Here is a 14,642-nt window from a genome sequence, read left to right as displayed (position 1 = left end):
CGTCGCACCCACTCATGCGTTAAAATCTCTGTCAATTTAAATAATTAAATATAAGATAAAACACAAAAGGAAGTGCGACTACAAAACAGGCCAAACTCTCAAGTGACGCAGGTGGGGAGACGGAGAGAGATATTAAACCCTTCAAGCTCATCTCCTCGAGTCTCACTCTTAAAATGACCACTCGCGTTTTGAGTTGGTTTTTCTTTGTCTTGAGCATTGAAATTGCGCGCTGCTTTCTTTTGGTGCCCGATCTGGAGCAATTGACCAGAAATTTACCGAACGAGTTAGAACGACTGGCGGAAAGTGTGGACGGACGGAAGTGCAGAGAGGACCTGAAGCTTTTGTCAAATGGAATTGCGAACTTGGACCTTTGGGCGCTCAAAAGTGAGAAAAAATAACAAAAATTTTATAATCTTATTGAATATCATTTAGGCATTTTTAAATATCAGCGTGAAAACTTCTAAATATATATTAAAAAAAGATGAAATTATTAAGAGCTTATTATTAGAATTAAATGCTGCAAGTATTTGCAGATAAGTAGAAAATCTAATGAATGTTACAAATTAAAATTAAGCTAATGAGGTTTTTTGCAACCCAGCAGAAAACGCTTGTTATGTTAGACATCTTGAATCTTGCATTTTTTATTTTATCTTTATTTATATAAAATAAATAAATATTTAATAAATACATTTATATATATAAATATAATTAAATAATTGATAAATGTATTTGTTTATACATAAATAATATTAATATGATAGCTCTATTAGGTCATTTAAAATTTATTACGAAAAATAACCAAAAGAAAGTATATTTAAAAGGAATATTTAATGACTATCAGGGACATATTGAAAAAAGATTAACGGTTAAAAAACTAAGAAATGAAAACCACAATGAAAAAATAAACTTTTAAATTATCTGAAAAATGAATGATTAATTCTTAATAAATTTTGCTTGCATTTTAAAGTGCTGGACGTGAATGCAAAATGGAACCCTGGTTTCTTATTGGGAAACATAAAAAGTTTAGGCAGCTATGACGGTTGTGTTTCGATAAAAGAAACAAATCCGCCAATCCAGGGAAAATACTGCTTGACCAACGTGGATTTTTCAACTGATAACGAAAAAATCGACCAACTTCTGGAGTTGGCCACTTTATGGCGGCGAGACAGAGAGATTATCAAGAACAGGACGATCGCGCCAGTCGTAATTTTTATTTATCATTCCTCATATAGCAACTTTTATTTTTTGTAAATTTTGCAGATTCCAGACCTTTTGCCTTCAATGTCACTTATTCAATTTGGACTTTGCGTTCCCTCGTCCTGTTCGGCGTTTGACGTGGAACAAGCGTTTCGGGCGCTTTTAATGCGCACCGAATTTTCAAAAGGAGCAGCGCAGGTTGAATCGTGCTACGTGAATGAAACAATGGCGCTATCAAACGGCGATTTGACTTTCATGTAAGTTCAAAGAATGATGATATACCGCTTGTGGAAAATTAATGCGCATTGTTAGTGAATATTTGTAATGCACAAACAATAGTTTAATAATGACGTGGCGGATAAAAAAAAAAGTTAAAAGAAAATGCATTTAAAAATTTTCTAACTCATGACATCCATGAAAGAAAGATTCACTAATTTCGACTCTTTGTTTCAGATTGTGTGTAGTTTTTATTTCCATTCTAGTTCTTTCAAGCACAGTGATTGAATGCTGGTTTGGCTTAAAAACTGATGGAGGTAATTAAATAAATCTGTGAATTTGGTTAAACGTTTGTTTATAGGCGAAATATTTAAATTTTTTTTTTAAAGAAAAATACCTTTTTACTTCTTATTGGTGCCTGCTGACAAGGAATTTTTTTAAATTGACATTTATTTTATTGAAAAATTAATGCTTTCAAAATTTTCTTTCAAAAAACGAGAAAAATACCAAAACTAAAAAAGTATATATTGAAGTTAAATGTTTGATCATGCACGTTTGGTAAATGCCTAAAAATTTCAAATCGTCCTTGGAAATAAAAAAAAAATCATTTAAAAATATTACAGCCTAGTTTTGGCGGTTTTTTAGATTATTCTTAATATTTTCCACTGATTTTGAAGTTTTAAAATTTCTCGATTTATTATTTGAGCAGGACCATTGGAACCAAAATCATTAATTCGTCTAAATTTCACAGCCATTTTACTAATAATTATATAATAATTCCTAGGTTTTTGTTACAACTCTCTAATGGCATTTTCCCTGCCGACAAACTGGAGGAAATTGTTCACAATTTCCAACTCGCCGAACGCCCTGAAAAGCCTCGACGGCATCCGAGTGTTGAGTACTCTGTGGGTTGTCGCCGGACACAAAATCATATTCACGTTGCAAGAACCGTGGGCAAACAAATCGTTTCAAATAGAGGTGGGTAATTAGCAGCAAATGCACTTTACGGCTGCGTTTACTTTTTTAATTTTTTTTCCCAGTCTCTTGAGAACATTGTCAACATGCCGTTGATCAACAATATGCCCAGCGTCGACTCTTTCTTCCTCATGTCTGGTTTGTTGCGAGCGTTCAATTTGCTCAAGGAATTCGAAGGCAACAGATTTCAATTCGTCACCGATTTCGTCCGTCGATATTTGAGGCAATCTTTAAGTGATAATAAACATTTGCTCAACTAATGTTTTAATTTTCTTTCAAACAGATTGACTCCGGCGTACGCACTGGTCATTGCGTTTTACTCAACTTTGCTGACGAGACTCGGCAATGGTCCGAGATGGGAAAAATTCGTCACGGAACCCGGAGAGGCGTGTGCGGAAAATTGGCTTTACAATCTGCTATATGTGAACAACTACGTCCATAACAACAAACACGTTTGTTAAATTATTTTCATCAGATTAAAACTCGCGGGATAATATTTATTATGACAGAGATGAATCGTTTTCATTTTTCGAATCAATGACTTTTTTGTTTTTCGCCGCACGCATTTTATTTTATTTATTTTTTTGATGACTTGCAAATCATGATTTTTATACACAGCTCGTCACGCACATTTGTAACGCAGGCTGCATATGCACCAGGCTGAATTTATAATTGACTTGAATTCCTTTTCAGTGTATCATGCAAACGTGGTATCTGGCGTCTGACATGCAACTATATTTAGCGTCGCCGCTTGTGATTTACTTTTTGTGGAAGAGACCTTCGGCAGGAAAAGTGCTTTTGATTCTTTTGGCTGTTGTTCCGATTACTTTCACCGCTTGGTACACCTACACATATGAAGTTTTGCCAACTTATTTGCTGAATAATTCGTAAGTTATTATTTTTTAATGGAATCTTAAGTTAATTTACAAATTTTGTTATCAATGGAAATGTAAATCCCACTAATTTTCTTCCAATTGAACTACGTTTTTTTTTAAATTATGAAACTGACAAAGTTTTCGCTACTTAAAATTGCAATGAACAAAATTTGTATATTAATACAAACGTACCAAAAGCATAACAATAAAACAGATTACATTCATTGTTAGATCAGACTAAGTCTGTTTCCGAAGATTTTACTCTGTATTCTTTTGCTATGCACAATCCTTTTTTGAATAATTTTTTTTACAAGATAGTAGTTTTCCTGGCTGGTAATTCATTAAAATTGTAATTTTTTTTATTATTATTCATTATTGAACAAAAAGTTAAATCAGTTTTTATTTATTAGAGTTTTCTGCCAATTCCCTTCAAATTTATTTGGGAATTAATAGCTTTTTTTCTTTCTATTTTTCTCATTTTCTGTAATAAGTTATAAATTTTTAATTATAATTTCCGAAAATTTCCAGAGACATGAAACTGATAAGCTATCAGAAGGATGTTCATATTGCAACTCAACACCGAATGGCTCCTTACGTCGTTGGTCTCGGTCTGGGCTACGTGCTTTTCAACTACAAAACTGTCAAGCTCAATTTCTTGACCGTAATACTAGGCTGGATGTTGTGTTTGTCGACACTGTACGCGGTCGTCTACGGCGCCTTCAACCTCATTCAATACAATCACAAGTACGACCCGGTCGAATCCGCCTTGTACGCCAGTTTGCACCGCGTTTCCTGGGCCTTAGCGGTTGGCTGGTTGATTTTCGCGTGCAATCGTGGATTTGGAGGTGAAATAATTTGTAATTATTACACTAATTATTTAAATTTTAAAATTTTTAGGATGGATAACGAAAATTATGTCGATGGGAGTGTTTCAGCTTTTCAGTAAAATTTCTTATTGCATCTATTTGAGTCACTACGTGATTTTAATGATTGGAGCGGCAAGGATAAAATCACCTATTTTTGTCGATGAATACGTTGAAGTAAAAAATTTTCTTTTATTTTTGAATATTTCTAACAGTGAATCGCACAGATGCACTCTTATGCCGGCGACCTGGTTGTAATCACGGCGGTGGCGACCGTGCTTTACTTGATGGTGGAAGCTCCTCTTTTCGAAATCACCCGACTCATATTTGCAACACGTAAGTGCATTTGCAAAAATGATTACAAAATTAATAAGAAATTATGATCATTCTAGCCAACAAACCTATCAAGAAGAAGGAAAACTGAATTACTTAAAATAATGAACCAAAAACCATTAAAAATATTATTTATCTGCACCAATTAAGAGATTGTAAGATGCAATTTTTAATAAAAAATTTAAATTTCAATAGATTAAATTCGTGGTTCAATAAAAGCGTAAATCAAGCAATCTTATCTTGTATCGAATTCAGAGAGGAAAAAAAAGAAGATTAATGGCTGCCTTTTTTCACGATGGTTCTTGCAAACGACCTTGCGTTTTTAATTTTTATCGCGTCTAGGATGTATGGAGAATACGCCAGCGGTCGCTTGGAACATAAAACAAGATTAGCAGGAATTCCCCAACGATGAAGCCAAAAAAGAATGATGAAAAAGAATTTACTTTTGCTTTCTAAAAATAGCTCCATACTTTAAGATTGTCAATATTTTTAAAAGAATAAATAATTTTTGGATTGAATTGAATTTTTTAACATTATAAAAAAAGAATTTATTATCGTTTGTATTCAAAAGCTTCCGTCTGTGTGATTTTATTATGTAATTTATTCAGTTTAAAAGTATTTTTTTTTTTTAATTAAAGATGATCTTTAATTAAATAGCATGGCGAAAAAAAATTGCACCCAAAAATTCGCAAGTCATTTCCAGTGACGATGGTCAAGCTGCGGCAGTTGGATACAGCAGGTTGTATAGGTTAACCTTGAACCTGGTAAGGTATAAATATATTAGTACCTTAAGTGCCGCATTTTTACTTCCCGCCCGAAGATTTTTCAGTCGTTTCTTAACACGCTTGGAGGATGAAACATCCAAACGTTGCGCTTATAATTTTTTTCGCCTTAATTGGATTGAAAGAAACTGAAAGTGAATTTCTTTCCCACTACATCCGACCTGATTTGATCATTGAAAATGCGGCTTGTCGAGCGGAAAGTGAAATTTTGCTCAAAGGTATTTCAAATCTTGAGCTGTGGGCCTTAAAAAGTAAGTTTGGATTTAATTATATAAGAATTTAAGAAATAATTAAAAATTTTATTTAAGTTGTGGACTCCAGTTCTAAAATTCAGTCAGGAATATTGACGGGCAATATTAAAGACTACGGAAATTTTGACGAATGCATCAACACGAAGAAATTTTCTATAAAAGGAAAATATTGCTTAGCTCACATCCAAATTGACGCATCTGAGCCGAATCTTTCTGTCAAAAACGAAATAATTGACTTTGTTTCTTATGGAAGACGCCACATTGAAATCATTCACAATAGGACACTCAATAATGTGATGGTAAAATTTAAAGCCACATAAAATAACTTTATTTATTAATTTTCATGAATTTAGCTGCCAGATATGCTCCCATCCCTAGCTCTTTTCCAGTCTGCATTTTGCATTCCTTCGTCATGTAAATCGCAGGACGTGGAAAAAATGGTTAATGCTTCATTAATGGGCATTGGAAATTTGCTCGGATTGAAAATTTACTCGGAAGTATTTGAGGAAAATTGTTATACCGAAACAGACCCACCTTGGAGCACTGGAGAACAAGCCTTTTTGTAATTATATTTGTTGAATTTAATATAACTTAAAATGAATCGACCCATTACAGGATTTTCATCATTTCCGTTCTTATAATTGCATCACTCGCAACTTTATTGGAACAAAAGATCGTCTCCAAAATCAGTAAAAATTGCATTCAAATTAAACCACTGATTGTAATTAATATTTTTTTTTTGCAGAAAACACGAAAAGCAAATCTCTGCTGGATTCATTTCTTGAAAAAGCCGTTTTGCCATTTTCAATTTCTAGAAACTGGAACAAATTGACAAACGATGTGTCTAAAAATTCGATGCAAAGTTTAGACGGTGTTCGCGCTTTGAGCATTTGCATGGTTGTGATTTGCCACAATTCTGTATCAAATAACATTGTTCCATACATGAACAAAATGTTTTTAATTGTAGTAAGTAGCAATTTATATAATTTATATGTATGCAAAAAATTATAAAATTTCAATTAGCTGGCAGACAAATTGGAGATCCTACCTTTATTTCTTTCCGCTTGGAGTGTTGATTCTTTCCTTTTGCTCGGAGGCGCCCTTCGAACCTACAACATGTTAAGAGAACTCGATGAAAAGAAATTCAATTTTTTCAAAGATTTCCTTCACAGATATTTACGGTATTTTTATTTTATTTGTCTAAAATATTATTATGATAAAATTAATTTTAATTTAGATTCACGCTCCCCTTGTTAGTGACTATTGCATTTTACACAACCTTGTTTGACAAGATCGGAAGCGGCCCAGCTTGGTACAAAAGTGTGGGAGTGAATAAAGTAATCTGCGAAAAGAATTGGTTTTGGAACATTCTTTATGTCAATAATATTGTCAACCCTTCCGAATTGGTAAAAATAGTTTTTAAAAATTAAATTTTTTTTTTCGTTTCATGAGTTAATTGTTCACAGTGTGTCATTCAGTCCTGGTACTTGGGAGCAGATATGCAACTGTATCTTGTCGCTCCAATTTTGATTCACCTGCTTTGGCGGTGGCCAAGCTTTGGAAAGAAAGTTTTTGTACTTGTCTTTTTCCTGTCAATGTTGATTCCCGCCGCCATAGTTTATTTGACAAGAGCGGCGCCAATATATGCAGCCTTTTACACGTAAATTACAATATTTTAAATTGAATATGGACTTAATTTAATTTTCAGAGATGAGAAAATCACGGACTACTTGAAGTGGCTTCATTATTTCACTCCAAACCGAATTTCACCTTACATGGTTGGCATCGCCCTGGGATTAATTCTGTGGAAATTGAAAAGCGGCCAAACCGAAAAACTGTCAAAGGTTTTAATCGTTAATTATTTTTTAAATTATTAATCAAAGTGAATGAATTGATACTTTCAGAAAGCATTATCTTTGTGCTGGATTTTGTCAACAGCCTCTGTATTCGCAGCCTTTTATGGTGCTTCAAAATTTGTAAACCCAAGTTACAATTACAATTTGGCCGAGGCAATGATTTTCGCTGGACTTCACAAGGCCTTTTTCACATTCTTCCTTGCGTGCGTCGTTTATGCTTGCGAGTGTGGTTGTGCTGGTAATTAAATACATAATATATGATTTTCAGAACTAAATGTAAACTCCTTAAATTCTAATAATTTCAGAAAAAACAATCACATTCCTTTCATGGAAACCGTTTTCTTTCCTGAACAAACTCTCCTTCAGCATTTTCCTGACGCATTACATTGTGATTAATTATATTGATGGAACTCTGAGACACCAACGCTATTTTGACGTAATCCAAAATGTAAATGAAAAATTATAATTATTTAATTTTCTAAAATAAAAAAATCACAAATTCTTTCTTTTGTTTCAGATACACGTTTTCGTGGGAAATTTCACGTTTTCAATTATTTTGGCAATCGTCTTCTATTTGCTGATAGAGGCGCCGTCAAGATCTTGGGTCAATTCTTTGCTTCGTTAAAAAATTTAAGTCCGACTAGAATATAAAAAAAATAATTACCTCATTTTGTTCTAGAATATAGATATAAAAATATTAACAGCTTTAAACAACATTGAACTATAAAATAATATATTTAATTTTAAAATTGTATACCTTAAAAATATTTGCTCAAGCACTATTACTTCCGAAAATCACAGAAAAGCAAACAACCAGTTATTTTTGAAAGATACCTATAAAATTTTTTTCGTCACAATTTAATTGCTGTTTGTCAATATTATCCTACTGCAATTCTACAATCGCGCCTCGGGACTACCATCGCAAGGTCGCGTGGACTGTTGCGACTAAATTATAATGTAAACTAAATCATGAATGTTTTAACAGGGCGAAAAAAAATTGATCGGCAAAATAAACATAGTCAAAAATATTTGCATCATCAATGCATTCAAAAATATTTTAAATTTTTTTTTGGAATGTCAATTAATTTTTTTACATTTTCTTATAAGCTTATAAGCTATAATTTCTTATGTGTGAATTAAAACACACAATGAGCCGACATAAAAAAATTTATAAAAAAAAAATACAAGAAAACTGCAACAGTCTGTCCAGCACGTTTAGTTAGAGAATTTGAAAATAATATCAAAACGTGAATGATTTATCTCGCTTCCTTTGAGGCCTGAATTTTAGCTTTAAAAATACTAAAAGAAACGTACCAAGGAATTTTTGCAAAAATACAAGATAAATTGTTAAAAAATCAATGCATTCTGATGTTATTTTAGACAGTAATTACTCTTATAAATATTTTTCAATACAAATCTCTATAGCGGTTTCTATAGCGATTGGAGCGCAATGAAGTGTAGAAATGTGGTGGGGTGTAAATTTTTGTGCAAGCTGGCCTAAAACCTGGCTGATCATAGCGTTGCATTGAGAGTGTACTGGGAATGGTCTGCGGTCGTTTGAAACGCCTAATTATATATCAATCTTACATCACGTCATACGAGATTAGAAGAAATTTTAAAACGAGGAAGAAAGAAAATTAAATTTATATTTGCTTACTATATCAAAGTACAACATTAACGAACAATTTAATTTTGATTTTAATGTATTGTGTTGTAAAAATAACAAAATACCTAATGGTAAGAAAAAATAAAAATACATTAAAAATAAGTTATTTACGAATTTAAAATGTATGATCGATGTTTTAGATGTGAAGATTAATTTATGTAATTAGTTGAAAAGTTGATATAGAAGAAACTCCATAACTTTTGAACCGCTTGGAATTTTTATTTAAGATTTTATTGAAACTCAACAAAATTAAAGACGCTGAATATAATTAGATTAATTTTTAGAAAAAAAATCTTAAAAAAATTTATTTCCGACTTACAAAATGAAAACATTTTTCAAACGTTTTTTAAAATGTCAAAAAGTTATTTTTCTACAAAAATTACACTTGCGCAACAAAAGTCCATTCTTTTCTCTCCAAAATCATATTTAAGTTTATAATAATTATAAGTTTATATTAATTAGTTGCAAAGGAAATTTTATTGGGTTCGTGAAGACGGAACCTTATTAATTATGCATATAAAAAATATCCAAAATTAAATCCAATTACACAGCACTTTATTAAAAAAAAAATCTCAAGTCATGCACGTACAGCGTAATGTAAGTATAATTGAACCAATGAAGTACAGGCGCAGCTTATTTGTCCACCTTGAATCTTAATAAAAACAACGTCTGCGGGGAGTATTTCTAAATAAATTACACAATGCAAATTGGTTGGCCCAAATTTCCATCTCGCACACATAAGTTGCTCAGTCGTTTGGAGAATGGTGCGTGCAACGGTGTCGCTTTTAATTTGGTTAGTCCTAATCGGACTCAAGGAAACTGAGAGTAAATTTCTGTCTCACTACATCCGACCCGAGTTGATAACTGAGAATGCGGCTTGCCAAGCGGAAAGTGAAATTTTGCTCAAAGGGATTGCGAATCTCGAGCTGTGGGCCTTAAAAAGTAAGTTTCTTACATATTAAAATTGACTAAAAAAATTTTAATTTTAATTTTTTTATGAAAGTTGTGGATTCAAGTTCAAAAATCCAGTCGGGAATTTTATCCGGCAACATTAAAAACTATGGAAATTTTGACGAATGCATCGACACCCAAAAAAATAGCATAAAAGGAAAGTATTGCCTCGCTCACATCCAAATTGATGCAATTGAGCCAAATCTTTCGGAGAAAAACGAAATCATTGATTTTGTTTCTCATGGGAGGCGCCACATCGAAATCACTCACAATAGGACTCTTAATAATTTGTCGGTAAAAAATTGAGCGCAGCCACGAAAAATTGGTTTTTTATGCATTTTACGTTTCATGAACTTAGCTGCCAGATATTCTTCCATCCATGGCACTTTTCCAGTCTGCATTTTGCATCCCTTCCTCGTGTAAATCGCAGGACGTGGAAAAAATGGTTAATGCTTCCCTATTGGATATTGGAAATTTACTCGGATTACAAATTTACTCAGAAGTATTTGAGGAAAATTGTTACACCAAAGAAGACCAACCTTGGAGCCCTGGAGAGCAAACATTCTTGTAATTATTTAATTTATCTCACAAAAATTAATTTATAACTGCTTTTTATTTAAGAATGTTCATCATTTGTGTCCTTATAATTACTTCAGTTGCCACTGCTTTGGAAATCAAGATTGGCTCCAAAATAAGTAAAATTAAATTAAAGGAAAAAATTCAATAAAAAGTATATTTTAATTTTTTGCAGGGAAGACTGAAAAAAAATCAGCGCTGAATTTGTTTCTTGAAAAAGGAATTCTCCCATTTGCTATTTCTCGAAACTGGAAAAAATTAACTAGTGATGCTTCCAAAAATTCTATGCAAAGTTTAGATGGCGTTCGCGCCTTTAGCATATCCATGGTCGTCATTGCCCATAATTCTCTCTCCAACGTGGTGATCCCGTACATGAACAAAAAATTTATTTTTGACGTAAGTGATTTTTTTTTTAAATAATCTTCAAAAAAAATTATCAAATTTCTTCCAACAGCTGGCAAACCGACCGGAGTATTTGCCGTTTTTTCTCTCTGGTTGGAGTGTTGATTCTTTTCTATTGCTCGGAGGCGCCCTTAGGACCTTCAACATGTTAAAAGACCTAAAGGAAAAGAAATTCAATTTTTTCAAAGACTTTGTTCTTAGATATTTCAGGTAATCTTACTCCTCTAAGTAAAAAAATTTTAAAAATTTCTATTCAATCCACCATAGATTTACACTTCCGTTGTTAGTAACTATTGCATTCTACACAACCTGGTTTGATAAGATCGGAAGTGGACCAACCTGGCACAAAAGTGTGGGAGTGAACAAAGAACTCTGCGAAAAGAATTGGTTTTGGAACATTCTTTATGTCAATAATATTGTCAACCCTACTGAATTGGTAAAATATTTATAAAAATAAGTCAATTTCCGTTTATGATAGAAATTATTTTAGTGCGTCGCTCAATCCTGGTACTTAGCAGCGGACATGCAATTTTATCTCGTTTCTCCGATTTTAATTCAACTAATTTACCGATGGCCAAACATTGGAAAGAAAGTTTTCGCATTTATCTTCTTCTTGGCAATATTGACAACTGCAACTGTAGTTTCCTGGACAGGGGCACCACCATTTTTCGTACCTTCGTTTAGGTGAATTTAAAAAAAAAAATTAAAACTTAATCATCCAGATATTAATGGTCTTAAATTTTCAGTGATGAGCTAATTATGAAATATATGACATGGCTTCATTTTTCCACTATCAATCGAATAACACCTTACATGGTTGGCGTTGCCCTGGGATTTGTTTTGTGGAAATTGAAAAATGGCCAAGACCAAAAACTGTCAAAGGTTAATAATTGATTTCTATAATTTAATGAAACAATTTAATAAATTATTATTTGCAGAAAGCAGAATTTGTGTGCTGGATTATGTCAATGGTATCCCTATTTGCTGCTGTTTATGGTGCCTCTCGATTCATAGACCCAAATTACAAATACAATTTGGTGGAATCAATGATTTTCACTGCACTCCATAAGGCTCTTTTTACATCATGCCTTGCCTGGCTTATTTACGCTTGCGAGAGCGGCCGTTTGGGTAAACGTTAAGTGAAAATAAGAATTTTAAAATACTAATTTAAACAAATTACTTTTCAGAAATTTTAAACAATTTTCTTTCGTGCAAATTGTTTTCCTTCCTGAGCAAACTTTCATTCAGCATTTTCCTGACGCATTTCATCGTGATTTATTACATTGATGGGACTTTGAGGCACCAACGCTATTTTGACTTAATCCAAAATGTATGAACCTCTCAGCAAACAGCCAGTAATTCAAAAAAAAAATTATTATTCAAATTTTTTTCAGATGCACGTTTTCATGGGAAGTTTCTCGTTCTCAATTATTTTGGCCATCGTCTTTTATATGCTGATAGAGGCGCCGTCGAGGTCTTTAGTGAACTCTTTGTTTCGTTGAAAATTTTGGGTAACAATCTGCATCAGATTGATAAGCAATCACTTTTAACGTTTTGCCAAAAACATCTACTTGTTTAAAAAATGTTCATTTTCATAATAAAAAATTTGATACAAAACAGTTATTTATTTCAATTATCTCTGCACGCACTTTCCGTCATTAAAGCAAACTTAATGTCAAAGCAGATTTTAAATTGATGATTGTTTATATTTTTTTGAAACGACGACTGGTGGAGGGACTAGAGTGGCTTTTGCCGACCTGGCCGCATTATTTCCTGACGCTTAATAACTTCTCCTGTGAATTATTTAACGCGGCACTACATTAAAATTTTTGGTGATTTACTTTATTAAGGAGAAATACACATTTTAATTTCATGTAATTCTGTCTTTGGCGTTAATTTAAAATAAAAAAAGGTTTAAAAAAATTTAACTACAAATTAAAAATTCAACTGAAAAAATGAAGAAAATTTCTTGGAATTCCTTAAAAATATTTTTTTATAAATTCTCGCTGGCAAAAAAAAAAACAAAGAACGCAAAATGATTGCATAAGAATGGACGCGCTCAATTAATTGTGATAAAAAAGCTGCGCTTGCACTTAAAGCGAGAGAGCGCAAATCGCATGATGAGTTGGCCAGTAGATTGAAATTTACACAATTCATGCCAAAAAAGTTGTTCTACAATAATTGAAAGTTGAATTAAATTTTTCAATATTCTAACAGCATTATCTCAATTATTCCATGATAATAATACACAATTATTTTTTTATTGTTAAATGTTCTTATTTAAAATTTAAAATATTAGTTAATCAAATATCAATACTTTGCAAAGAGAAATATTATATATTGAAATTTACATTAGTGCGCGTTTAGCATTGAGAGAGCGGGCCGCGAGTGCACACATTTTTGCGTCTCTCTTCAAGTCACGCGTGAGTGGAGCGCCAGCAAAAAGGTATTTAAATCATTGCCATGAACGAAATTCTTGTTGCCCTGGGAAGAACGAAAGAAATGCTTGAAATGCAGTGTAGAAGAATTTTAAAAATGGAAACAGAGAATGCGCTGCGGTAAAATGATTGACATTCTCTTTGCCTTAAAGTGCAAAGTTCAAAATAATATTGCTCACATCGCTGCTCTTGCGCGCAATTTATTATTAATTCTTTTTATTAAATACCAACGGTATACAGACACATACATGAATATTAATTGTTTATGCATATAATAATAGTAAAAACTGAAGAGGTAGTAATTGCACTAAACTTTCATAGAAGCTGCTTTAGTTAGTGTTAAGTCACTCTTTTTACATTCGAATAGGTGATACATTCCAATTTGTTCACCACATTTTATACATTTACAGTTTTTGTTTGCTGCACAGTGGTAATCTTTATTTTCACATAACAAATGATGAAAACCATGGCAAGCATACCTCGTAAAAAGGTGCCGATCTTTAAAGTTAGTCTCTTTCCATTTATTTTCAGTCATTGCAGGAGTGTTGTAAAATTGTGGGTCGATTTCTGCATTTGTAACATTTTTTACATTTAGGAAATTCTCGTATTCAGTCGTGTTAGTTAACGAGAATGTATTACAGAGATCAATAATGAGTAAATTTGTACATGCTAATTCATATGCATATCTCGATTTTGTATATTTGGAAAGACACATAAGCTTTTTTAAAAATCTTGATTTAACAGTCTCAAGTTTAATAAGGTCATTTTGGCTTAAAAATGGCCAAATAGCCTCAATTCCATAACTAGCTATTGGTGCTATAGCCAAGTTGAATAGCTTAATTCCTGCTGAAATTGACGATTTTGCTAGTGAGTTTAGTTTCGAGATTGCAAAGATTGCAGATTTGACTCTCTTTTCAATATGTTTTGTAAAGGTATTGCCTGATGATTGAAAAATGACTCCCAGGTAGGAGAATTCTGCGACAAATTCAATTGACTGACCATTTATCATCAGAGAATCATCTTTTTTATATCTGCCTCGACCCTTATTTCTAAATTTTATAATTTTACATTTTCCTAAATTAAGTTGAAGTTTTCTTTCTGCAAGAAATTTTTCAATTTTTACCATTGCTTTTTTCAATTCTTCTAAGTTTTCACTTAGTAACACAACATCATCAGCATATAGGATTGCTTTGACATTTAAGAATTCTAGTATTGCATCATTAAAATCACTGATTGCAAATATAAATAGGAACGGTGATAA

The 14,642-nt window shown here is 32.5% G+C and overlaps 4 protein-coding genes across 5 annotated transcripts in view; 3 read left to right on the top strand and 1 right to left on the bottom strand.

Moving 5' to 3' along the window:
* LOC132199823 (nose resistant to fluoxetine protein 6-like) overlaps positions 1–14,642 on the bottom strand; it is a 96,772-nt gene that overhangs the window by 79,292 nt on the left and 2,838 nt on the right. The window contains exon 2 of the mRNA XM_059624858.1: positions 6,541–6,601. The gene's annotated coding sequence lies outside the window, so the exon portion shown is untranslated. The remainder of the gene's footprint in view (positions 1–6,540; positions 6,602–14,642) is intronic.
* LOC132200383 (nose resistant to fluoxetine protein 6-like) lies at positions 174–4,879 on the top strand. The gene is made up of 12 exons (XM_059625810.1): positions 174–384; positions 968–1,203; positions 1,261–1,454; positions 1,651–1,730; positions 2,198–2,391; positions 2,454–2,611; positions 2,672–2,840; positions 3,082–3,275; positions 3,792–4,108; positions 4,161–4,303; positions 4,354–4,462; positions 4,519–4,879. The coding sequence occupies exons 1-12, from the start codon at positions 174–176 to the stop codon at positions 4,548–4,550; spliced, it is 2,037 nt and encodes a 678-aa protein (XP_059481793.1). The 3' UTR covers positions 4,551–4,879.
* Positions 5,259–8,944, top strand: LOC132199825 (nose resistant to fluoxetine protein 6-like). Of its 2 annotated transcripts, none has more exons than XM_059624861.1 (12): positions 5,259–5,492; positions 5,550–5,791; positions 5,846–6,054; positions 6,108–6,181; positions 6,238–6,458; positions 6,516–6,673; positions 6,730–6,898; positions 6,959–7,152; positions 7,201–7,336; positions 7,397–7,586; positions 7,654–7,796; positions 7,866–8,944. In XM_059624861.1, exons 1-12 carry the CDS (start codon positions 5,312–5,314, stop codon positions 7,971–7,973), a joined length of 2,025 nt encoding a protein of 674 aa, XP_059480844.1. In that variant the 5' UTR covers positions 5,259–5,311; the 3' UTR covers positions 7,974–8,944. The 2 variants fall into 2 exon arrangements, with proteins under 2 accessions (XP_059480844.1, XP_059480845.1); XM_059624862.1 differs by having other exon boundaries at positions 5,364–5,492; positions 5,563–5,791.
* Positions 9,726–12,554, top strand: LOC132200521 (O-acyltransferase like protein-like). The gene is made up of 12 exons (XM_059626035.1): positions 9,726–9,956; positions 10,018–10,259; positions 10,324–10,532; positions 10,587–10,660; positions 10,717–10,937; positions 10,996–11,153; positions 11,211–11,379; positions 11,434–11,627; positions 11,690–11,825; positions 11,882–12,071; positions 12,131–12,273; positions 12,338–12,554. The coding sequence occupies exons 1-12, from the start codon at positions 9,776–9,778 to the stop codon at positions 12,443–12,445; spliced, it is 2,025 nt and encodes a 674-aa protein (XP_059482018.1). The 5' UTR covers positions 9,726–9,775; the 3' UTR covers positions 12,446–12,554.

Source organism: Neocloeon triangulifer, unplaced genomic scaffold, assembly GCF_031216515.1.
Source record: "Neocloeon triangulifer isolate White Clay Creek 2 clone unplaced genomic scaffold, ASM3121651v1 ptg000014l, whole genome shotgun sequence".
In the NCBI taxonomy this organism is placed as follows: domain Eukaryota; kingdom Metazoa; phylum Arthropoda; class Insecta; order Ephemeroptera; family Baetidae; genus Neocloeon; species Neocloeon triangulifer.
This window is presented reverse-complemented; position numbering and strand designations above follow the sequence as displayed.

What these genes read in the sequence shown, in the direction of transcription:
- LOC132199825 (XM_059624861.1), top strand. Translation starts at nt 5,312, where the DNA reads ATGAAACATCCAAACGTTGCGCTTATAATTTTTTTCGCCTTAATTGGA. An exon ending in GGACACTCAATAATGTGATG is followed by an intron (nt 5,792 to 5,845) that starts GTAAAATTTAAA and finishes TCATGAATTTAG; the next exon opens with CTGCCAGATATGCTCCCATC. An exon ending in TTGTCAACCCTTCCGAATTG is followed by an intron (nt 6,899 to 6,958) that starts GTAAAAATAGTT and finishes AATTGTTCACAG; the next exon opens with TGTGTCATTCAGTCCTGGTA.
- LOC132200383 (XM_059625810.1), top strand. Translation starts at nt 174, where the DNA reads ATGACCACTCGCGTTTTGAGTTGGTTTTTCTTTGTCTTGAGCATTGAA. An exon ending in GGACCTTTGGGCGCTCAAAA is followed by an intron (nt 385 to 967) that starts GTGAGAAAAAAT and finishes TGCATTTTAAAG; the next exon opens with TGCTGGACGTGAATGCAAAA. An exon ending in TGGCTTAAAAACTGATGGAG is followed by an intron (nt 1,731 to 2,197) that starts GTAATTAAATAA and finishes AATAATTCCTAG; the next exon opens with GTTTTTGTTACAACTCTCTA.
- LOC132200521 (XM_059626035.1), top strand. Translation starts at nt 9,776, where the DNA reads ATGGTGCGTGCAACGGTGTCGCTTTTAATTTGGTTAGTCCTAATCGGA. An exon ending in CGAGCTGTGGGCCTTAAAAA is followed by an intron (nt 9,957 to 10,017) that starts GTAAGTTTCTTA and finishes TTTTTATGAAAG; the next exon opens with TTGTGGATTCAAGTTCAAAA. An exon ending in GGACTCTTAATAATTTGTCG is followed by an intron (nt 10,260 to 10,323) that starts GTAAAAAATTGA and finishes TCATGAACTTAG; the next exon opens with CTGCCAGATATTCTTCCATC.